General features: G+C 39.8%; 1 protein-coding gene across 4 annotated transcripts in view; it reads left to right on the top strand.

Annotated features, from left to right (window-relative positions):
- Positions 1-843: 843 nt before the first annotated feature.
- The window catches only part of LRP6 (LDL receptor related protein 6), a 178694-nt gene continuing 153544 nt past the window's right edge, over positions 844-25993 (top strand). For all 4 annotated transcript variants that reach the window (XM_005890037.2, XM_005890036.3, XM_070371106.1 and 1 more), the window contains exons 1-2: positions 844-985; positions 20724-21117. In XM_005890037.2, the coding sequence (XP_005890099.1) occupies positions 931-985; positions 20724-21117 (449 nt within the window). In that variant the 5' untranslated portion in view covers positions 844-930. The remainder of the gene's footprint in view (positions 986-20723; positions 21118-25993) is intronic.

The raw sequence follows: 25993 nt of genomic DNA, 5'->3' as shown, positions 1-25993 counted from the left end.
TTCTGTTGGCGTTTGAATACCCTTCACCATATCCATGTTGAAAGCCGATGGAAGCAATATTAGTTATTTTCCTTAAAAAAAAAAAAAAAAAAAGATGCTTAAACAGATTTCCAACCCTGGGACTAAACTCATGCCTCGTATCGGGATCTAGGTGAATCTCTGAGCGTGGACCTGCAGCTCTGCAGACCCAGCCAGCCATCTCCTGCAGCCCCGGCCCCGGCCCAGGTGGCGGCCAGCGTGGACCGGGAGCCCCACCTGGCTCGGCCGGCGGCGGCCGCACAAAGAGCGGCGCAAGCGGCTGCCGGGCCGAGCCGCAGAAAGTAGTCCCGACCACGCCGGCTCCCGATGTTATTCAACGTTGCTTCACGCCCTCCGCGGGGAGGGCTGAAGGGGCCGGCCCGGGAAAGAATCCCTTCGGAATGCGCCGCCGGGCGGCCTTTCCCCTCCAGCCCGCCTCTACTGGCCCCGCAGATCTCCCGGGGTCTCCTCGCCGAGGCTGTGCGCACGGCCTCCTCTCCTTTTCTAACCTGCCCGGGAGGCGGCGCCGAGGGAGGGGAGCGCTCGCCCGCGCGCAGGGAGACCTCGGCGGCGATCCGTGACGGCGGGAGGCGTATCCCTGCGCCGCTGCGTGAGAGGAAGAGGCTGAATGAGGAGCTGCGCGGGGGAAGCGGGGCGCCGGGGGAGGAGGCGGCGGGATGGAAGCAGACGCTGGCGTCGCGCGAGCTCCGGGCGGCGCGGCGCGGTAGAGAGGGCGGCGGCGGCGGCGGCGCGCGCGGAGCCTTGACGGGCCCCCCTTTTCTTTCTTCTCTCTCTGGAAAGCTGGGAAGCATGAGCGTGCAGACCTGCCGCTGCGGCGGCCGCCCCGGCTCCTCGCCTCCCCCTATTCGGGCCGCCCCTCGCCGGTGAGAGAAGCGAACGCGAGAAGGGAAGATGGGGGCCGTCCTGAGGAGCCTCCTGGCCTGCAGTTTCTGCGTGCTCCTGAGAGGTGGGAGAGAAAGCGGGGGGACGAGAAAGTTGGTGGGATTTGCGGGGGGAAGGAGGGCGTCTCGGTCTGTTGTGTCTGCGGGGGGGGATTGGAGGAGGGGAGGCGAAGCTGGGGAAGAGGAGTCGGGAGAGGCCTGGTGGTGGGGAAGGAGGGAGCAAGGGGCCCGGGAGAAGGGGCTGCGCGCTCCGCCCGGCCACGCTGCAGCCCCCGCCTCGCTTGGCCCACCGCGTCCGGACAGAGCGTTGGTCCGGGCTGCCTGGCGGGATGACCTGCCCTCGGAGCCCCATCCTGTCCGAGTGACTGGAGATCGGTGGGTCCCCTGCCTGCAGTCACCGGGGACGAGGGGCTTTGTATGGATTTTGGCTCTCGGAACGTTGGAGCCCAAGATGCTTCAGCGTTTGGATTTCTCCCTCCAAGCCCCCACCTTTTCCCTGTGGGTCCCGTGAACTTTTAGAACCCTCTTACTATTTTTTCCAGGCCTTGTAACAACTAATAACTGGTTTCCGTGGAGGATGTAATGATCGTGGGTGAGAGCACAGTTGGAAAGGGACTCCGAGGTTATAGGTCGAGTGTTTTCAGCCTTGGGGAATCGCCTGGGCTCCAGTCCGTAATAAAATAGAAACGTTGCCCTTGCAACCTCTGGCATTCAGGACTTGCCCCTATTTTCGGAGCATGCAAGTGTACAGTTGGCACCAAGTAGGAAAGTCATCCTTGGTGGAGAGGAGCCTGTCCTGGGACCTAAGTTATCATCTGCTGCGCTCCCCTGGAGACTGCGTGGCACGTTGGTAAATAGGCTATTCTAGGTAATCTGCCCTATTCTAGGTAATCTGCCCCGAGAATAGAGAATCGCGTAAATTCGGTGGTCCCAGGTTTTGTTTTTTAGATTGACCTGCGAAGCTGTCACATATCCTGCGACTTTTATTTTGTGACAGTTCACTGAGGTTTTTGACTGGCCCGCGAGATTTCAACAGCTCTTCTCACATCAGTGGTGAAGTGGTGATGACTCTGATGCTATGGGGCATTTACCAGCAGAGGAATTTAAGTACCAATTGATGGAATGACTTGAAGCTTTGGTGTCAGTTAACAATTCTCACTTGTGTTGTGGTCAGTTCTTTTCAGGCCTCTTGGGTCTAAGGAGATTTTTAGCTGTTAATTTAATAGGCTAAATTTTATGTTCAGTGTGCACACTTACTGAAGTTTCCAGAACACAGTAGTAACAGTCTTGTGTTATAAATGAGCCAGATATGCCATTTCTGAGTATATGTTTATTGGATGAGTGTGATTGACATTGTTTTGGAGGAGGAATTTTTTTCTGTAGTTACACTTCAGGATTATTCAGGGAGATCCCCTGGAGAAGGAAATGGCAACCCACTCCAGTGTTCTTGCCTGGGAAATCCCATGGACCGAGGAGTCTGGCAGGCTACAGTCCTTGGGGGTCGCAAAAGAGCTGTTGATTTAACTGGGACACAACTGAAGTGACTAAACAGCAGCCGCAACAGCAGGATTATTAGGTCTGCCTATTTTATCTACTTATACTTAATTACAACTCACTGTAAGCATATTCTAAACTATTTCCACGTGTAAACTTTAGAAAGCTAGTGCTTATTTTATTTTCTTGGCAGAGAATTGAATGTAGTGGTATGTACTTGAGAGGTCTAGTAAGTATATGTTTATTTTAGTATGATATAGTCCCTATTGAAGGGGATTTTGCTATAGTTGTGAGAAACAATTTTATTTGACATAGAATATGGATGTATTTTTAAAACAGAAGGCTAATAGAATTAACAAATAGAGTCCCCTGTTGGGTTAAAGCCTTGGTGAAATTGCATTCCATTACCCAGATGCTTCTGGTTGCCCAATTGTATTTCTTGGAAGAGAAGGTTATGTTGTAAATGCCACTTGTTTGACACCAGGATTGAGCCCAGAATTGAGTTTATTCATTATTGGAGTTAAGAGAAGTTACACTTGAAATAATATTATGAAGTATGATATTATATAAGAAGACCTAGAAAAGTTAATAGTTCAAATTGCCTCATTTCCACCAATAGAATTTCTGAAAGTGAAGCTCTTAATTTAAATACAGTCTAATCATGGTTTAAGGTGGCCTTTGAATTTAACATAGTTAACCATGGGTATATATTTGAACTAAAACTCTTTTTACTGTGAAAGATTTTTATTCATAATTTAGGTTCTTCTCGTTCCCTGATAATGTCATTCTCTGTTAAAATTGTGTTATTAGTTAATCTTGAACTCCAGGGAGAAACGTGATTACTTTGTTGTATTAAGATCACTTTTCTTCACAGAAGAGTTGGAGGTTTAACATTGGGAAGATGGGATGATGGGAGAGTTTGGGAGACCTTTGGTCCTCTGGCCCAGTTAAATCAATAGCTGAAAGCCGGGAAAAATGCTGTCATTATCTGTACTGTGTCCTCATCCCTGTCATCAGAGGACAAAGTGTAATGGAAAGATTGGAGGACTTCAGCACCCAAACCTTGAGTTTAAAGTCCATGCTGCTGCTGCTAAGTCGCTTCAGTCGTGTCTGACTATGTGCAACCCCGTAGACTCGGAATCTTTTCCCTGAGATTCTCCAGGCAAGAGCACTGGAATGGGTTGCCATTTCCTTCTCCAGTGCATAAAAGTGAAAAGTGAAAGTGAAGTCGCTCAGTTGTGTCCAACTCTTAGCGACCCCATGGACTGCAGCCTACCAGGCTCCTCCGTCCATGGGATTTTCCAGGCAGGAGTACCGGAGTGGGGTGCCATTGCCTTCTCCTAAAGTCTGTGTGTCACTACCAAATAACCTTATGATTCTGATCTAGTTAGTTTCTCTGGGCTCCAGTTTCTTTATCTGTAAAATGTGGGTAGTATTACCAAGCTAGTTTGCAAATTTGTTGGGCATATTAAATGAAATACTGAATATAAAGTGATTTGCAAATGTTATTTTTTGTTACAATTTTCGATGGTGGACATATCCTCAAATGCCAGGGATTTGAGATTTAATTTCTATGAGATTCACAAGTTCTTAAAGATTTTGATCCTTCTGGTCTAACCACTTCATTTGCAAGTGGGGAAACTCAAATTCAGAGAGATTATAACTTGATCAAAATCTTACAGCTGATTAATATTAGAGCATGGATTTATTGTTCATTCTTTCAGCAATTAGCTATGGAATATCTACTGTGTATCAGACTCCGATGGTACATTGGTGAGCAAAATCAACATGGGCCCTGCTCTGATGGACTTCACCATCTAGGTTGCCATCCTTAACTTCCATCCAGTTACTAGTTAGAAAAGATTATAGCTTTGATTTCCTGGGAAAGGAAAGTGATGACCAACCTAGATAGCATATTCAAAAGCAGAGATATTACTTTGCCAACAAAGGTCCGTCTAGTCAAGGCTATGGTTTTTCCAGTAGTCATGTATGGGTGTGAGAGTTGGACTGAGCGCTGAAGAATTGATGCTTTTGAACTGTGATGTTGGAGAAGACTCTTGAGAGTCCCTTGGACTGCAAGGAGATCCAACCAGTCCATTCTAAAGGAGATCAGTTCTGGGTGTTCTTTGGAAGGAATGATGCTAAAGCTGAAACTCTAGTACTTTGGCCACCTTATGCGAAGAGTTGACTCATTGGAAAAGACTCTGATGCTGGGAGGGATTGGGGGCAGGAGAAGGGGACGACAGAGGATGAGATGGCTGGATGGCATCACTGACTTGATGGACGTGAGTTTGAGTGAACTCCGGGAGTTGGTGATAGACAGGGAGGTCTGGCGTGCTGCGATTCATGGGGTCGAAAAGAGTCAGACACGACTGAGCAACTGAACTGAACTGATAAGTTTCGGAGTACCATAGGTGTGTAAATTTTATAAATACTGTGTCCCAGCATATTTTGAGAAGACTTTGTTGTTTTGTAAGAATCCTTTGCTACTTATCTTTTTTTGTTGTTGTTAATTTGTTTTGGCGGGGTGGTGGTAAATACTGTCAGCACAAGCCACTAGTGTTTTCCATCTCAAATTTTTATAGGAGTGGTCCTTGGCAAATTGCTTAATATCCAGTATAATGAGATCTTAGGAAGATAGAATGAATTTTAGAGTGGGAATCAGAATTTGATTCTCATTCTAAGTTTGCCAGTTGCTAGCTGTGTGACCTTGGATAGTTCATTTAATCTTTGTACACCTTCATTAGCTTCATTAGGATAATGAATCCTTCTTATGCAGGTTCTTAATTCATATTAAGGCACTAAGGGCTCTGAGAAGTTATGGGGTAGAGACCAGTTTTAACTTTGTTGAAATCTACTGTTTCCCAAACTCAACAATGAACTTTTTTGGTGAATTCTGTAATTTTGTAACATTCTGCTGAACCTGTGTTCCAAGAACACATGTGGAGAGAACCTGAGCTAGGTAGCCTTTTAAGCATTAGGGTGAGTCATGTGAATTGATATTTGATGACAGTTTCATATAATTAAATTTGATACTTTAATCCCTGCTTACTTACTTGGCTTTAGATTTGCTCATCTGGCTAGGAAATAATTTGACTGGTTATGAAACTTTTGGGTTTCAGCTCATTGTTTTCATCAGGCCTAACTAATTTCCCATGGTTCAGTTTTTCAGAGAATTTTTCTTTTCTTTAATTGAAATTTTTCCATTTGCTGAACTGAAATACTTTTCTGTTTCGTTAGTTGTATATGCTTTGACTATCAGAAAGGTTAGTCTTTTTTTGAGTATCAAGGAAGGTTTTTTGAAGGAGTATATAAATGGAAAATATTCTATGTGAATTTATAAATTGAACATAATGGAAAAATAAGTAACAGGTTATAGTTATGTTTAGGCCATGGGTAATTACTCTGAGAAAATTGATTTTTTTCATGGAAATTTTAACGCAAACATATTCTGAGAAGACTATACGGAGGGGCACTGTAGCAGAAAGCTATAGGCTTTATTGACAAACCAAGTTCAAGTCTTCTACCACTTTATGGCACCCTTGGACAGGTTTCTTAGCTTTGGTTCCTACTATTAGATGGGGTAGTATCTTCCAAGATTTCTGTGAGAACTTACGGTTTGTTTGCAAAGGGATAGATAGCATAATGCATGGACAGTAGTAGATTTTGCATGAAGAGTTACTATTGTTAAGATGGCTAATTTAAAAGAAATGTTAATGCTCAGGAAAGACAAAACATGTTCTGGGCACTGTTTTAGGCCAGTAATTTTTGAACTTGATTATTCTGCAACTAGAACTACATGAAATACTACGATATTTTCTATTTTATATAAACAACATGGCCTCTGTCTGCTTAATTTATTTTACCTTTTAAGGGATTACAACTTGAACCTTTTATGTGATTATTATAAATAAGAATAAATAGTTGATTATGATATTTATTTTAAAATTGCCCATATTTATGGAGAAAATAATCAAAGTATTTCTAATTGAAATTTTTTCATTGTATTATTTGTTTATAAATTAAAATCATTCGATTGATGGACTTCTCCCTGTAGGGTGGGTAAATACTATACTGAGCTCCTGCCTTGTATGTTTCATGCTTTATATGAGAGTCTTTATATTTCTTCTGTAAAAGGAGCCTCCCCTTAATGAATAGAATTCTGCTTCTTGTGAATAACTTGGAAATTTAGTCAGATACCTGGACCAGGCAACCTAAAGAATAGAGTATTTGCCTTTGAGATTATTCATTTAAAACATAATTCATCATAAATATAAGGAAAACAGTTATTTGTTTTTATTAGTAGCTGCTTTTGTTTCTCAAGCTGTTAGTGTTATTTGTGGAAGTAGTGACTTTTCTCACAAAAGGTTTAAGTCATTCACATGAGAGATTGGAAAACTCTGAAATGTACCTGGGCTCAGTTTGGTGAAAACTAAGTAATTCAGTGCTAAATTTTGTTTCTGTAATACCTTGCTTGGAAGGGCCAGGAGCTTGGGGATGTGAAGTGAAATCATACTTTTAGGCAAAAAAAATACTGAATTTTTAAGTTGCTAATTGACACTAGAAAGATGAATGACTGACCTAAGGCCAGATTGCTTGTACTCTGGACAGTAATTTTACACACAGTGCCTTCTGTGTGCACCTAAATTCACCTGTACCTTAATATGGTTTTGAAAGTGACACCAATCACGTTTGATAGGGGAAAATAAATATCATTGTAATTTTGGAGGTCAAGAGGCTCTTTAGTTCTTCTTCGCTTTCTGCCATAAGGGTGGTGTCATCTGCATATCTGAAGTTATTGATATTTCTCCCGGCAATCTTGATTCCAGCTTGTGCTTCTTCCAGCCCAGCATTTCTCATGATGTACTCTGCAGATAAGTTAAATAAGCAGTGCAACAATATACAGCCTTGACGTACTCCTTTCCCGATTAGAATGTCAAGGCTGTATATTGTTACCCTGCTTATTTAACTTATCTGCAGAGTACATCATGAAAAACCCTGGGGCTGGAAGAAGCACAAGCTGGAATCAAGATTGCCGGGAGAAATATCAATAACCTCAGATATGCAGATGACACCACCCTTATGGCAGAAAGTGAAGAAGAACTAAAGAGCCTCTTGATGAAAGTGAAAGAGGAGCGTGAAAAAGTTGGCTTAAAGCTCAACATTCAGAAAACTTAAGATCATGGCATCTGATCCCATCACTTCATGGGAAATAGATGGGGAAACAGTGGAAACAGTGCAGACTTTATTTTGGGCTCCAAAATCACTGCAAATGGTGATTGCAGCCATGAAATTAAAAGACGCTTGCTCCTTGGAAGGAAAGTTATGACTAACCTAGATAGCATATTAAAAAGCAGACTTTTGCCAGCAAAAGTCTGTCTAGTTAAAGCTATGGTTTTTCCAGTAGTCATGTATGGATGTGAAAGTTGGACTATAAAGAGAGCTGAGCGCTAAAGAATTGATGCTTTTGAACTGTGGTGTTGGAGAAGACTCTTGAGAGTCCCTTGGACTGCAAGGAGATCCAGTCAGTCAGTCCTAAAGGAAATCAGTCCTGAATATTCATTGGAAGGACTGATGCTGAAGCTGAAACTCCAATACTTTGGCCACCTGATGCGAAGAACTGACTAATTGGAAAAGACCCTGATGCTGGGAAAGATTGAAGGCGGGAGAAGGGGACGACAGAGATTGAGATGGTTGGATGGCGTCACCGACTCAACGGGCATGAGTTTGAGTAAACTCCGGTAGTTGGTGATGGACAGGGAGGCTGGACAGGCTGCGGTCTATGGGATCGCAAAGAGTCAGATACGACTGAGGGACTGAACTGAACTAAATTTTGGAGTTTGCATGTAGGTGGTTTGTCATATTACTGATAAGTAAAAGCCAATCCAGATTTGAGTATGAAAAGACTTTATTCAAAAAGATAATTGCAATAGGGAGAAAGCTCTGACTGTACCATCTGCAGGCATTTCAAAGTAAAACACAAAAAGATTTTTATGAAGAAGGGTGAGCAGTCTAGCAGGAACTTTGTAGGAGTGTGAGCTGAGTGGGTGATGGTGAGCAGATTCAAGATCAGGAAAGTGAAACTGGAGTTTCTAATTTCCTGCAGTCAGAGTCAGTTGATGGCTTGGAAAGAGCTGATAGGGGACCTAACATAAGCTTGCTTACATTTAGAGCTAACCAAACTTTAGGGGCTTGTAGGAAAGAGAAAAGTCTGACTAAAGTTAGACTTTTTGGTCGAGCCAAGTCAGTGGCTAAGCGAGGGCAATTTTGAGGACTTGGTCAGTCCTACTGTTGTTTAAAACAAGATTTGTCAGTCTTAGGAATATGTTTTAGTCCACTCAGGCTGCTCTAACACAATATAGACTGGATGACTTATAAACAACAGAACTTCATTTATCACAGTCTGGAGGCTGATAGGCCAACAACAGGGTCTCAGTATGGTCAGATTCTGCTGAGGACTCTCTTCAGGTTGCAGACAGCTAAGACCTCACTTTGTATCTTCTCAGGGCAGAGAGAAGAGAGCTCTCCCTGGACTCTTATAAGGGTACTGATCCCATTTATGAGGATTTCACCCTTATGACCTCCCCAAGGCCCTACCTCCTGATAACATTCACTTGTAGGGTTTCAGCATGTGAATTTTGAGGGGCACAAACATTCAGTCCACAACAAGGTAGGCTGAAGTCCTTGTAAGTTTGGTCTGATTATTTATATAGGTGTAGGCATTTTAAGTTTGCTTCAGTGGGATTTTTTTATAACGAATCTTGGAATGAACTTTAAAAGCCTCTTGAGGCCAAGAAAGCCAAGTCAGGTACTCACCATTGGATTTCACTTGCAGTACTTAGAGATTTGGGTGAATTCCTCAAGTCCCCAGAATATCCTGGGGTTCCTGCCTGAAATTAACTTTGCTTACTTTACCTTTAAGTCTGAGAACTCTGTAAGCCAAGTATCAGTCTAGTTTTCCCAAGAGGACTGTAAGCATTGCTCCATAAAATCAACCACAGCTCCTTAAAAGTGTCTGGTGGTATTAGATTAAAGGAACATGACTTTCAAATATGACATCCAGTCAAAGCCTTGGTTGCATAATAATGTTTCCAGCCTGGAGGACAGACTCTTATTGAACTTATGCAAATAACTATATTGCCATGGAAATAAGAAAACTCAGTTAATACCTGAGTTTTGTTTTTGAATGATGGAATTGGAGAGAAAGATAAATGTCTTATTTTCGTTTACAGAAGTAAACTTGCATTGTAGGTTACTTACATTGTCATTGAATTACAGGTAGCTTAAGAGAAAAGAGAAACAAATTCCTTATATCTAGAGAATAGGACATTAAAGCATCAGCAGTATTTTAAAACCCACAGTCACTGTCAGTTTATTCAGTCCTGAGTGATTAATTCTTGTTCTGCTAGATCTTGGGTTAGCAGTCTCATGGATCCATAATCCTGACTCAATATAGTCTCAAAGTTATTTAAGTGATGCCGTCAGAAGCTTGTGTCCAAGAATACAGTCCTCTTTTAGCAATACTTGTTTTGTTGTTGAAGACAAATGCTTGGCCAGTAGCTGATTTGCAGGTGCTTTCAGAGAAACATCAAAGTAAAACAACACTCAGCACTCTGTAATGACAAGACTTAAAGTGGTGGTGATAGTTTATTATGGGTAATTTAAAAACTGAAAGATCTGATGAGAGTTTGTTATAGAAAAAAATGCAGTTGATAAATAAGTTTGGGTGTTTTTATGGCATGCACACCAAAATAAGTTTAGAGAAGTTTTAGGCAAAATACCTATAAACATAATGATTAATCTTATTTTTAAAAAGTAGATATTATGTTGATTCATGAGTATAAATGAATATAATCTTTGCAGAGAAGAAGACTTAAAGGTATGTAGTAATCCTGAGACATAATGTATCTTGAAGCATATAGTTAGAGCATATGAAGAGTAATATCAGGGTTATCAAGTAAAATTTTTTTGGTTAAGTCTGGAGTAAGTCCTGAACATCTGTCTAATGAAATTCCATAAATAAGTTGTGTGAATCCCTGATGGAGAACCCTCACTGGTCTACCAAGAATATACTGTATTCAAATTAAAGAAATGAAGTTATGACCAAGATAATACTAAAAAAAAATCATAAAAGAAAGAGTAATGAAAATTATAATTGACACTGTACTGTTGTGTAATATTGGAGAAAGCACCGCTCAGTCTGTTGATCAGTAGAAGCATGTTGTGGACACTGAGACTAATGATAAATTTCCAGGAACCTCATTCAACTTTTAATCATATTGACATTTTACTCATGCAGATTTAATCTAGGGAGGGTAAGCATCTCTTCTGACTTGACTGTGCTTCCCATAACATTAGAAGCAAAACATTGATCAAATAAACCAGTTATTTTTAATGCCTCTCTTTTTACAAGGTGAAAGGATTAATCCTTTGTGAACTTCCAGGGGCCCTTTAGGAAATTCTAAAGAGTTATAGGTGCAAAACACATCATTTGGTATTTTATTTTGAAAAGACAGAATGTCAAAAACTGTCAGGAAATTTGAACATTCTATTAAATAGGATCATGGATCAGTGTCAGAAACAAATTTTTTTTGAAAGTGAACATGGGAAGCAACCTTAGCTCTTTCAAAAGAGAGAAGACTTTTTAAAATAGTAAGATGTGATGAAATTAAGACCAAGTACAGGAAATTCCGAAAAGACACTGAATTTTTGGCTTCCTGGGAGATTGGTTATTCAGAAGGCAAAGAAAAACCTTTTATAACCTCTTTAAGAGCAGATCAGTAACCCAAAAAGTTTTTGTCATTTTAGTAGAAAATCAAATTTTAGTTTTATACAAATATAATATTTGATAGTGAAGGATTTTCTGAAAATCTCACAAATAAACCTGTCAAGTCTTAGCTGGCTTTGATGACAAAATTATTTTTTTCATGAATTTGTTGTAACTTTTTCTGTTTCTATTCAGGTTTTGTTCTATATATGTTCCTTTTTCTCATTCTGAAACACTAAATTCTAAAATTTAGTCATTTTACTTTAGTACTGTTTTCTTTTTCCTTAAAAGCAACATCTTGCATAACTTGTATACAGAGTTGTTCCTTTCTGTCATCATTTCTCCTATTAGGGTCTCCTTTACATACAAGATTGTAACTTGTAATTACAGTAACTTCTATTTTACAGAGAAAACTATGAGGTAAAGAATTGTGAATTGTCATACACCAGCATTTTGTAGTCGGAGAAGGCAATGGCAACCCACTCCAGTACTCTTGCCTGGAAAATCCCGTGGGCAGAGGGATTTTCCTGGTAGGCTGCAGTCCATGGGGTCGCTAAGAGTCGGATATGAGTGAGCAACTTCACTTTCACTTTTCACTTTCATGCATTGGAAAAGGAGATGGCAACCCACTCCAGTGTTCTTGCCTGGAGAATCCCAGGGACGGGGGAGCCTGGTGGGCTGCCGTCTATGGGGTCGCACAGAGTTGGACATGACTGAAGCGACTTAGTAGCAGCAGCAGCAGCAGCAGCAGTAGCATTTTGTAGTAGACTGGTGGAGCTTATGAGTATATATCTTACAACTTACAACTTATAGTCATATTCTTCCAAATAGTACAACTTCTCAGTGTGGCAGAAATGAATATATTTATTAATAGACTCAAATATACATAGCTTCTTGGTGCCATGAAAATAAGAATCAGAAACCTATATAAACTTGAAATGCTTATGCCTCAGTGTTCTGTCTTACACAGGAATGACCTAGGTATTTAATGAATATTCATGTACTAACTTAGTAACTTAAAGCCTTAGACTTATGCTAAAAGATTTTGGAAATGATCTTCAAGTTGGCCTATTACAAGACTTAATTACTTTCAAAATACAGTTTGTCAGAATAATGAGTCAACTTGGCTAAATACAGATATAGATATAATGCTAGTTTATTCTGTCAATAAGCCTGTAAAAGTTTAGGAAGAGAGTTTTCAAGTAGAATAAAAATGTACTCGTGTTATACTTAATGCCTGTAACTCAGAAGACATAGCTGTTTTTATTAAACCTATGATATCAAACTAGTCTCACATAAAAAGATTTGCCTAAATGTTTTTAAACTTGGATTCTTAAAACATTTGGGTTAGTTTCTGTAATTAAAGTTGTGAAAGTTTAAGAATTTTAATTTCCTTAATTTCAGGAAATCTCTTCTATGAGCACTTTTTGTTTTCATTTTAACAGCTTTAGTCACATTATACAATTCAAGTGTATAATTCAGTAGTTTTTAGTCTTTTCACAGAATTGTGCCACCACCACCACCATCAGTTCTACTCAGAACTCCTTTAAGGGATTTCATAATGTAAAATTAAACTTGGCAATACCAACTGAAGGTAGGGAAGTAATTTTTCATATATATATGTATATATAGACACATTCTATATATAGATACATATACACACACATATATAGATACATATACATGTGTGTGTACATATATACATACATATGTACACATATACATATAACATGCATACACATGTACACATAGGAACACCTAAATAGAGAGCTTACTACAGCTTCAGTTTAAAGTTTCAGCTCGCTGATGGTTTGTATAGAAGAGCTCGTTCTCTTCCTTCCTTTATTTTTAATTGTGTTTCTGGCAGATAGGGCAGGTTGAGGTTATCTACTCAGTCACTGTGAAGGTTACCATCTTCCCACCATGATTTGTGGAGGAGACCTTTTGGATTTTCTTTGCCCTGACATGTAATCTCAGGGAGACTGTGGACTACATTTTGAGTGAGGGATGGAAGAGAGACCACAGGCTGTCTGGGTGTCTCAAGCTCATTTGAGTGGATAAAAGATCTAGCCTATTTCCAATTTGTATTTTTGACTCCAGGTCCAAGAGTCCCTAGTGGGTTAAAGGGAGCCTTAAAGTGATAGTGACTACAGGGAGCTGAGGGGTTGGTGTGAGAAGAGTGGGTAAGAGGGGTGGAGGAGATTGGGGTATTAAAGGAGGACAGTTAAGGATTCAGGGGGAGCTGAAGGGAAGCTTGAGGGTGGTAAAAAGGAAGAGAGAGGATGATGGAAAAGGGGAGGTTTTAGGGAGATCCATCCTGTTTCTCAAGGAGGATATGGAAGTTCTAAATTGTTGTAGTAAAATTTTGCATTTTTGAAGATACTGGACTGGATTAGTGCTGTAATGGTGCAGCATGTCGGATGAGATGGAAGGGCGCTCATTGGAGTGAGAATTACCTATGGGGTTAGATAGTTAAACCAGACATGAGACTTGAAAAGAGCTGGTAAAGAATATTCCTTTGTGAGGAGCCAAGGAAATTCCCTTCTGTCATCTCCACTGTAGGAGTCAAGAAAGAGGCCTCACAGAAGAGCTGGGAATATTCCCACTCAAGAGTTAGAATGTGATGGTTGAGGTGTGTTGGTTGAGGTGTGTTGAGGTCAGAGAGTCACAAAAATTCTTTGCCGGAAAATATTAAAGTAACTTCTTACCATGTTGTAGTAGATAAGATGGCTATAGCACTGGTTCAGGATTTAAACTCAGGGAAAGATACCTGAATCTCTTAGCAGGAGAGGAGTTGAAATGACTCTTGAAATATGATTATTGAGGTGGGGATGGCACGGGTGAGGTCCAATCCTCATCCAAGTCATGTTACTATACACATGTCAAATAAAACTAAATTCCTACTTGGCAAGGAGAGATTTTATTTGAAAAGGCTTTTGCAGTTAGGAGATTGCTCTGACCACAAGGTATGCAGATATCTCAGAATCAAACACAAAAAGTGCTTTCAGTGAATAGTACCAGCAGGATCTTTGTGGGAAAGTGGGACAAGCGGTGAGAGGTTAGCGGATGACATGGCCCGGGCAGTTTTAACATGACGGGTGTGTGTGTGTGTGGTGTCAGCTGATACTTCAAATGAGTTCTTAAGAGAGGGTGTTCTGGATTGGCTTGCTTAAAGAGAGGGTGTTCTGGATTGGCTTGCTTAAGCTTAGAGCTAGCCAAAGTTTAGCGGTCTGTGGGGAACAGAGAAGCCTGACTAAACTGGTCAGACCAAGTCAGTGTGTCAGTTGGCCTGCTGCTGCTGCTAAGTCACTTCAGTCGTGTCCGACTCTGTGCGACCCCATGCATAGACGGCAGCCCACCAGGCTCCCCCGTCCCTGGGATTCTCCAGGCAAGAACACTGGAGTGGGTTGCCATTTCCTTCTCCAATGCAGGAAAGTGAAAAGTGAAAGTGAAGTCGTTCAGTCATGTCCGACTCTTTGGGATCCCATGGACTGCAGCCTACCAGGCTCCTCCGTCCATGGGGTTTTCCAGGCAAGAGTACTGGAGTGGGGTGCCACCGCCTTCTCCGAGGGTAAGGTGGAGTCGTAGGTAAAAGTCACCTAGTGGAGCCCTGAGGTATTGAGGCTTTTTAATTTTAGGCAAAGGAAATCAGAAACCTTTTTGAATTAGATAAAATAGCAAGTATTAGAAGTAGGCTTCCTGGTGACTCAGATGGTAAAGAATCTGCCTTCAATGCAGATTGACTCAGGTTCAATCCCTGGGTTGGGAATATCCCCTGGAGAAGGGAATGGCAACCCATTCTAGTATTCCTGCCAGGAGAATGCTATGGACAGAGGATCCTGGCAGGACCCCTCAGGACCCAGTCAGTGGGGTCACACAGAGTCAGACACGACTGAACAACTAACACACACACACACACACACACACACACACACACACGAAGTAGAAAAGGGAAGGGAGAGAGTTTTGAGATCGTTTACTATTGAGGTAGTTTAGCATGGGGTAATGAAGGGCTAGAGTAGGGTAGTGGTCTAAAAAGTGCAAAACAAGAGGCAGAGATAAGGACCTGCTAAAGAAGAATCAAGAAGATTGTAATTGGCAGATGGGGTTGGGGGAGGGGGCGGAGAGAAGGGGGAAAGGAAGGTGTCAAGGATGGCTCCATGACACCACAGAGAAATTAGGAAAATTGTGGTATCATTGACTCTTGAGGGTTTCCTGTGGGAGAAAGGTGATGAATTGAATTTTATGGCAGGGAGAGATGGTCAACTTGTAAAATTTTCTTGTCCATACTCTTGTTTTTTAAGTATGGAAGTATAGAAGAGAAGATTATCTGAGTTTACCTGATCACAAGCAGCTGAAGTCCAGTGATTTTCAAGTCATCTCCAGCCCGAGTTTCAGTTCTACCCAAATAACTTCTTGTTGGCCATCTCACCATCCTGTTTCTTATATCTGCAATGGCTCTTGCCAGGTCCCTGCTATCAAAACATTTTGTTTTTAATAAAGCTAACCTTTCTATCACGAAGAGAATAATTAACCACAAAATCTTACAATATTGATGTACACTTCATTTAACCATCTGTTAGCTATTGACTCCTTTAGTCCAACTTACCACGTTATCACTCAACTGAAACTGCTTTCTCCAAGTTGTCATAACCAAATCCAACTTGCCTTATCTGTCCTTAATTCTTGACATTTTTGCAGCATTCAAAAATGTTGATCAGCATACGAACTTCTCTGTGACCCAGCAGTCCCACTCCTAGTTGTTTATTCAAGAGAAATGAAAGTATATGACTTCACAAAAATTTGTACATGAATTGTTATAGCAGCTTCACTAATAATAGCTAAAAACTGTAAACAGTCTGAATTCTACACACTGGAAAATGGATAAACAAATTTTAGTATATACATACAATGGAATTCTGCTCAACAATAATGTTGATACATACAACAAAATGGATGAATCTCAAAAATATGTCAACAAAAGAGTACACACTACAGGATTCCACAAAAATCTAGATAACAGGCAAAGCTAATCAATAGCAACAGAAAGCAGATCAATGGTTGCCGGGGCCAGGAGTAACCGGGATATATGGCAAAGGAACAGAGAACTTGGGGAGTAATGGAAATATTCTGTGTCTTGATTGGAGTGGTTGTCATAGTTGCATACATTTATTAAAGTTTATTGAACTGTACACTTTAAATATGTATATGTGCATTTTGTTGAATATAAATGATATAACTTATTTTATATACAAAAGAAATAAGATTTCACAGAATGACCAATATAGATATACCATTCAAACAAGAGAGTATATGAGAGGATGAGATCATTGAGCTTCCTAAAAGGTCTATTTCCAGTTGGAAAAAAAATGTTGACCGTAGCCCCACCTATGTAGAATGTTCTCCTTATAATATAGTGTTAATTCTTCTGATCATGCTTAACCTGCCTTTTAGTTTCAAATATAGGTATAGACTGAGAAAGGAGGAAGGAAAGCTTGTCATTTGAGACTGAGGACAACATAGAGGAGGATGGATGGGATATAAAGAGATTTTTGAGAGGTTTAAGATGTTGGGGATGTATAATATTTACCTCACTTCCTGCTTCACTGAGATTACTTTGTGAGATGATGTGGGATGAAGGATTCAGAGCATGGAATTTGTCTTCAGGAAAGCAGAAGAAGGTTAGAATGGCACTAGAGAAAGATTGGTAGGAAGTTAATAAAGGAAAAGAAGGATTTCTGAGCTCTTGTGAGGGTTCATTAAAGAGATATGGTGGTGCTTATTTGAGTTAGTAAGTCTGGGTATTAGGAAGTCTGAAGATACGTTCCTTGGAATGAAAATATTGAATGCATGGCGTATAGGCTACAACTCAGGGAAAGTGTGTGGGGATCCAGCGTATTTCTTTAGTAGATTAAAACAGTATTGGAAATCAGATTACACCTTGTAGATATCCCATTTAATATATTCCTAAATAGATGTTGGTGAAAACATTGTAGAAAGTATTCAAGTATCAGAAGGATGTTTGGACAGGATGAACTCCAGGATTTCTTTTTAATAGTGTGTATAGGTTTATGCATAGTCCTCAGTTGTAATCAATATTGCTAACTTAAATTGACTTGTCCACTCCTCCCCCCTCCTTTTTTTTTTTGTTACTCTTAAGGCTTGTGAGGCCTTAAATGACCAGAAAGGTTCTTTGGATTTTGTAGACCAGATGTTTAGTAGAAATGATAATGTTTGACTTGAAAGTCATAAAAGACATTTAGCTGCCCCTTAATGCCGTATGCAGATTTTGTATAGTTTTCCAAGGAAAGTACCATAAAGAAAGGTGCCCAATAAATATCGGATTCTTACCACCCTTGCATTTTAAATTGTAAATGTTTTGGGGCTATTTCTTAGCCTTATGCAGCACTTAGCATTATATCCTTGACTAACATGACCTTTTTCCTGGTTTTTATAATGGACGCATAGTATGAGGGACTCAGTTTTAGATAGTGCAGTGAACACAATGTGGACTGATAAGTAGTGTGATGTATTAAGGGCTGAAATGAGCCAAAAGTGAATCTGTGATGGAAATTTACTAATTTGCCAATAGCAGCTGTAGGTACACAAACAAGTAGAAAGGGCTGTCGCTTTTTGAAAAAGCTATCCGCCCATTTGTTTTTAACTAAGAAAGTTGGATTTAGACTTAGTTAGAAGGAAAGTTCATGTTGTGCTTACTGATGAAAATAGTGGCCCTCATAAGTCTGTTTGGCCAACACAGCCCATAAACTGGCTTAAACATCACTTTTTTCTTTACTCTTTTTGAACACTTTAATTTTTCAAAGATTAATTTCTTAAATGGGGCGTGGTTAGTTTTCATTGGTAGTTGGTCTTAGCTCTGGATGGCAGGCCTTCAGTGAGTATTGTGAGAGAAGACCGTGTAGGTTCTTACTTCTTAATCCTGGGCTTTTTGTTTGGGTGCCTCATTTGTGTTCTTCATCTTAGCCTCTAGATCTGTGCTGTCCATTTGACCACTTGTCTACTTAAACCGACAAACAACTAATCTCAAAAATATACAAGCAATTCCTACAGCTCAACTCCAGAAAAATAAATGACCCAATCAAAAAATGGGCCAAAGATCTAAGTAGACATTTCTCCAAAGAAGACATACAGATGGCTAACAAACACTTGAAAAGATGTTCAACATCACTCTTTATCAGAGAAATGCAAATCAAAACCACTATGAGGTACCATTTCACACCAGTCAGAATGGCTGCGATCCAAAAGTCTACAAATAATAAATGCTGGAGAGGGTGTGGAGAAAAGGGAACCCTCTTACACTGTTGGTGGGAATGCAAATTAGTACAGCCACTATGGAGAACAGTGTGGAGATTCCTTAAAAACTGGAAATAGAACTGCCTTATGATCCAGCAATCCCACTGCTGGGCATACACACTGAGGAAACCAGAAGGGAAAGAGACACGTGTACCCCAATGTTCATCGCAGCACTGTTTATAATAGCCAGGACATGGAAGCAACCTAGATGTCCATCAGCAGATGAATGGATAAGAAAGCTGTGGTACATATACACAATGGAGTATTACTCAGCCATTAAAAAGAATACATTTGAATCAGTTCTAATGAGGTGGATGAAACTGGAGACTATTATACAGAGTGAAGTAAGCCAGAAGGAAAAACATAAATACAGTATACTAACGCATGTATATGGAATTTAGAAAGATGGTAACAATAACCCGTTATGCGAGACAGCAAAAGAGACACTGATGTATAGAACAGTCTTATGGACTCTGTGGGAGAGGGTGGGAAGATTTGGGAGAATGTCATTGAAACATGTGAAATGTCATGTATGAAACGAGATGCCAGTCCAGGTTCAGTGCACGATGCTGGATGCTTGGGGCTGGTGCGCTGGGAAGGCCCAGGGGGATGGTATGGGGAGGTTGGGAGGGAGGAGGGTTCAGGATGGGGAGCATGTGATTTTTTTTTAAAAGTAATAAAGAGAATTAAAAAAAAAAAAAAAAAAAATAAATGAATTGAGGTTAAATAAAATTTAAAAAATTAATTTTTTAGTTGTAGCCACATGTGGCCAGTGGCTATTGTATTGCACAGTGGAGAGAACACGTCTGTTATCATAGAAATTTCTGTTCGATATTGGTGCTCTGTATCTTTAATAACTATTGGTACCAGGAAAGTAAATGTCAGAAGCTTGGAATAAATGCTTTAAAAAAAAAAAACCCAAACCAATATTTTGGGTAAAAAAAAAACACCATTTATACTGCTTTAGTCCTAATGGCTTCCGCTTTCTCAGAGTTAAATACTGTCTCTTAGGATAGGCTTTATGTATAATTCTAGTATTAAGTCTTATTTGAAGATCATTCTAATAATAATATAAAGCAATAAAAAATAGTTGTATTAATAACTATATCTGCCAGACTGAAGAGTTTTATTAAGGTATACTTGATAATACAATAAATTACACATAAGTAAAGTTAAATAAATTTTGATATATGTATACACTTCTGGAACCATCATCAGTCGCTACAGTATAGTCATCACCTACAACGGTTTCCTCATGCCCCGTTATCATTCCTCCTTCCTTTTCTTTTCCATCTTCTCTCCCCACCTCCAGATAACCACTGAACTGCTTTTTGTCACAATAGATTAATCTCAATTTTCTAAAATTTTGTATAAACGGAGTATGTAGTATATACTTTTCTCTGTCTGGCTTCTTTCATTCTACATAACTATTTTGAGATTCACTCAAGTTACATGATCAGACAGTTCATTACTTTTTTGGAGAGGAGGGGGCTATGCTCTGTGGCATGTGGGGTTTTATCAGTAGTTTTTCCACCAGGGATTGAACCCAGCCTCCCTTCAGTGGAGGCTCAGAGTCTTAATTACTGAACTGCCAGGGAAGTCCCAATAGTTCATTACTCTTTATCGTATGGATATATCATAGTTTATTCATCCATTAGTCTGTTGATGACATTTGGGTTGGTTCCAGCTTGGGTTATTACAAGTAAGCTGCTATGAACTTTATACATAGGTCTTTGTACTGACATTACACTTTTATTTCTCTGAAGTAAATATCTAGACATAGAATGGCTGGATCATATAGTAGGTTGTTTATTTACTCTTTTAAGAAACTGCCAAACTGCTTTCCAAAAATGCTGCAGCATTTTACAGGCCCTGCCTCAATAAAGTGTGAGTGGTCCACTGGCTCCATATCCTTGTCAAATTCTTGAAATGATCAAGCTTTTTTGTTTTATCTGACAGACTGTTTTAATAAGAAAAGACCGTCCTGGTAGACTGTTTTAATAAGAAAAGACCATCCTGGTAGAATTTATTTCCCCCTCTTAAAAGTCTTTTGTATTTAAAATGCTGCAGAAGAAATGCTTTGTTTGTGAAAAGATTTCGACAGTTTTCCTATACATTTATTTACTCTTTGATAGTATTTGCTTACCATCGCTGATTTGAAACTCAGTTTATGGGAATCAATACATTTTGTTCATTTTGACTTACTTACTTTTCTCTTTTCGTTCTAGCGGCCCCTTTGTTGCTTTATGCAAACAGACGGGACTTGCGATTGGTTGATGCTGCAAATGGCAAAGAGAATGCTACGATTGTAGTTGGAGGCTTGGAGGATGCAGCTGCGTTGGACTTTGTGTTTAGTCATGGCTTGATATACTGGAGTGATGTCAGCGAAGAAGCCATTAAACGAATAGAGTTCAACAAAACTGAGAGTGTACAGAATGTTGTTGTTTCTGGATTATTGTCCCCTGATGGGCTGGCATGTGATTGGCTTGGAGAAAAATTGTACTGGACAGATTCTGAAACTAATCGTATTGAAGTTTCTAATTTAGATGGATCTTTACGAAAAGTTTTATTTTGGCAAGAGTTGGATCAACCTAGAGCAATTGCCTTAGATCCTTCAAGTGGGTAAGTTTTGCATAATGTACAAAGGTTATTGTATCTCCTCCTGGCTGTTTTCTTCCATTAGCATAGACACCCCTCACTTCCAAGAGAAAAGAAACACTAGACCCCCCTTTTGGGTTCTTTGGACTTCTTTGTCAAGTAGACTTGAATGTGGGAAGTTAGGGCATGTTCTTAAAGTAAGGTGTGTCTATAAATAGTTTTGTGTTTCGAGTATCACTTAGGGGATAACCATGTTTATAGTTCTTGTTTTATCTTCTGCATATTTTATAATTATGAGAGAATAATTAGAAGGCAGAGAAGAAGGAATGATAACAAGAGTATAGGTATGTGATAGCTCAAATCTTCTGAATCTTATACCTTTTATTATATACACCATTATTTTGTAATACTAGTGTTTTTTTATTAAGCTGATTTTTTAGTATTACAGTGTTGAACGAAATATAAGTTGTGAACTCATATCTAGTTCACTAAACATGTATTTATCATAAAGTTTATTTTCTAATAAGAGAAACTTAAAACTGTGGGCAAATCTTACTGTATAGAATGTGAACTGGTCCCCAGGTGCTTCTCTCTTACCATGTTTCAGTCCTGCCTGTACGATTCCTTGCTGTGTCTCTGTTGAACACAGTGCCATGCCAGAGTCTGTCATGGCCAGGTGTAGATAAAACGTGGACCTGAAATGAACTTCTATTAATTGGTAAAAACCTAAAGATAAATACCTGAGAATAACTCTTTTAGTACTTCTTCTTCTTTGACTTTCAAGTATATTGGAATGCTTTAAAACTCATTTATAGGAGGGAGTGAATTAATATTATGTAATAAGTTAAAATTTGGGAAAAAATGAAAAGTTTATATATGCTCTTTTGTCTCGATATCAGGTCCTTTTGGTGACAAAGTCTTAAGACAATGCCATATTACAGGAAAATGAAAAGCTTTGTCTGACTGTAAAACATAACATGGGCAATAGTGAGTGAAATTTTAGAGTGAGAAGTTCTAGAAAGCATATATAAATATACTTTATATAATATATAAAAATGTATTTTTAGAGGAGCATTAAGAGGTGTCTGCTAAAGTCAGATGTTCTTTTAATAAAGCATCAGAAAATATTATACTGACTCTAGTGGTAGGAAACAGGGTTGTGTGTTCCAAGAAGGTCATAGATGTTGAATGTATGGTAAACTGTCCTGATTGAACAATCTGGTTCTTGAAAACTTTCAAGGTGTTTTTGAGAAATGGAATCTGTTTTGCCAACAAAGTTTGTTGTTAAGTCTCAGGGAGTGTTGAAATGTCTCTGAGGTTACTGCTTTGTAGAACATACAGGGTTTTGTTGCTTTCCATGCTTATTAGGAAGTAATACTTTGATGAAAAGATAAATAGTTCTCCCCCTCTCCTTTTTGATATATTCAGTCTTATAACTCTAAGGATGATGGAAATTTCCCCAAATATCTATTAAATGGTTAGTATGTTCAGAGCTCTGCTTTTTTGTGTTCTTGGGGAGAGATGGGGAATATCTTTAAGGATTTACTATTTAAGGAGAGAAAACTTAGGAGAGAACTTTTCCTTCTTCAGAGCATGTTTTTTTGCATTATGTAGTGTGTATGTGGAGAGGGAAAGAGTGTTAAATTATAAGAGCCACAAATCTCTTAAGGATAGTACATAGTTAAGGGAGGTGAATTTATAGACAACTCTTTTGACTATTCAGGATCTAATAATTTAATAATTAAAAGAGTCATTCTCATTTTGTCCCTTAAAACTTGAGCTTTACTTCTTGCTGGCAGGTCTGATAAGTGTCTTAGGAAGTAAGTTTCCCATGTGATGAAAAAGTACATTAGCATTTCTGTGGCTTAAATATTTACTAATGCTTGAATCTTGAATTTGCCAGACTCAGCAAGTAAAGGATATTATTGAAAGAATCAATAGTAATGTACTTTGAAGGTGACAGTACTGTTATTTAAGCTTCTGAGGGACATTCACTGAAAAATATTTTTCCTGAGGACTAAATGGGGTTTTGGTCAAACAGTCAAATACCTTTCATTATTTTTGATGTCTGTAGTTAGTGTTGCATATGTGTGAGTGTGCATGTAAATTCACTTTTTCAACTCTTTAGCAGTTCTCCAAAAGTTTCTTCTAGTTTTTGGAAAGTTAGTGTCGTATGGTTGTTTTTTACATTGTGCAACTGGAAGCAGATAGAATGCAGCCAAATGGTGTCATTTCATACTTAGCATGATGAAGCATGTTTAAAATAGTTTACACTTCTAATAGGTTAAACTTCTAATAGTTTAAACTTCTGCATTTAAAAATATATTTTTTCAAATAGTTTTTTCAGTATTGATCTTAGATTTGTGTTAACACTTTTAGTTTTAATGGAATAGTAATTTTGGATTGAATTATATCACTCATATCAGTTAATAGCAAACAGGAGAGATGATTTCCAGATTTATTTTTTAGGGGAAAAATGAAGTTTGCTTACCAGAGAAAATATATGAAAACAGAGCTGAGGAAAATGGTGGCTTTATCAGAGTTCCGGGATCCTGGGTTATGAGGTTCAGAAGAGCTGACTGAGCGCTCTCACATCAGCTTATGTAAAAGGAAAGCTCTTGAATGACTGGCATTGTTTGAGCCCTGGGAACTGGTGCAGACATCTGTGTGCTTTCGGATGTATGGGGTTCTTTGTGCAGTCAGTTCATTTAGCCTAGACTGAAGGAAGATTTTTATTTCCCTCTCTAAATTTGGCTTCTATTAGCCTGAGATTTTTTTTTTCTTCTTTCTTTCTTTTGAGTGGCAGTGTAGAATTCTGAATAAGGAACGGGAAAAACATATGTATGGAAATAGTTCCAGAAGTGAACAATCGTAGTTACAGAAAGCAGTATCCTTGCTTTATGGTGAGAGGTGATTCTTATGTGGCTGCTCCTGATGGTGGAGCTCCTGAATCTGATCCACAGCGACTGTTCTAATCTTAGAGATGTTGAGGAGCTGCAGAACTAGTTCAGTGGAAAGAGAACGATTTATAATTTCCTTGTCAGTTAAGTACGTGTAATTGTCATAACTTGAGTATGTTTAAAAGTATTTTCTATACTGGTGTATCCCAGATGACTTAAATAGTTGCTGCCACATAGTAGACGTTAAGTAAAAATTTCAGTAAATATTTCTTTTATAATCCTCTGTTAATTGTTCTTGTGAGGGACATTTGTTTTCTAAGCAATGTAAACTTTAGTGTGGTCTTGTGAATTCTAAATCAGTCTGGCTTTGATTGCAATTGTTTTTTTTTTTTTTTCTAACTGTTTACCTAAAAATACTAACAAATCTACAAAATCCTTCCTACATTAATAAGTGAGTTTATAAGGTTGCAGAATACAAGATCAGTATACAAAATAAATTGAACGTATTTCTGTATACTAGCAACAAATGTGGAACAGGAAATTTCAAGTGGAATTTGCAGTAGCACCAAAAATGTAAGATACTTAAGAATGAATTTAACCAAACATGTATGTGACCTGTACACTAAAAACTACAAAAAAGAAAAAAGAAAACCCTCAGCAACAGTGGAGGCAAAAACACCAAAAGGCAGGCTCTGGGTACCCCACCTGGCCCCCACAACTACTTCAAAGGAACTCGGTGCTGTGTGATCCTAGGATCAGGGAAAACTTGGGGTAGGAGGCGGTGGCTCTTGGTGTTAATACCTGTGAATCCTCCCAACTCCCCAAAGCCTAGCCCTGGTGAGGCCAAGGCAGCTCAGCACTGCCCTGGAGCTCAAGGCCCCTTGCCTCTGTGCTCTTTGAAGTCCATGGCAGAGCTGGCATCCTTCAGTTCCCATGTTGCCTATGATGCACCCAACAGAGCAAGACATCATTCTGAGCAGCACCATGGCAGTTCCATGGCTGTTGCTGGTTGTGTGTCCACCAGGGTTTGCAGCCCTCGCCAAACACAGCTCAATCAGCAGGCCATAGAAGAACCCACCTGGCACCACATGTCCCACCCTTGAGACTCTGAGCCCATCTCACAGTCTTTGCAACCCCATGGACTGTAGCCCACCAGGCTCATCTGTCCATGGAATTCTCCAGGCAAGAATATGGAGTGGGTTGTCATTCCCTTCTCCAGGCAATCTTCCCAAATCAGGGATCGAACCCGGATCCCACCACTTTGCAGGGAGATTCTTTACTATCTGAGCCACCAGGGAAGCTTTTTTCCCCAGAAGCCCCTGACAGAATCCCCTAGCACCAGCAGATGCTGCCGTGGCACTTGAACACTGTAGAGTTCTACCAGTGCCTGTGAACGGAGATGCTCTACTTCATCCTCTTCTATCCAGAGGGCCCTAAGGTGTAGTACCTGGCAGCCAAAGTCCTAAAAAAGCAGTTGTGGAAGTTCCACACCAAATACACAATATGGTTCCAGATGCACTAGGAGCCCAAAGCCATCACTGTTGAGTTTGGGCAGGACACCTGTATCTGCTGATAGTCCAGCTAGGAGAAATGGGCTCTACAGAAGAAGGAAGGTTTTACCTTTGAGTACACTGGTCCCTCCTTCCACCCCACCCCTCTCCCTGGCATGCTGATTCTTCTGCCCATGTGAGGGCCCTGGCCTGGAAAAATGAGGAGGTCCGAGGCCATGGGAGTCCCCCTCCCTTAGAAAGCAGGGAAGGGGCCCGAGGTTTTCCCATCCTGATGCCGCAGGAGCAAGGGCTCTCCTCAGTGAGGGACATTTTTCTGGTAGACCTATTTTCATTTTGGAAAACATTTATAAATAAAAAATTTATGAGAGAAAAGCAAAAATACACCATGCCTGTGAATTAGAAGGCTCAGTATTATTAAGCTGTCATTTCTCTTTAAATTGAATCAATACAATCCCAAACAAAATATGAACAGATTTTTAAATAGAAATT

This window comes from Bos mutus, chromosome 5 (assembly GCF_027580195.1).
Source record: "Bos mutus isolate GX-2022 chromosome 5, NWIPB_WYAK_1.1, whole genome shotgun sequence".
NCBI lineage: Eukaryota > Metazoa > Chordata > Mammalia > Artiodactyla > Bovidae > Bos > Bos mutus.
Note: the sequence above shows the minus strand (reverse complement) of the source record. Positions and strands in the feature narration are given on the sequence as shown.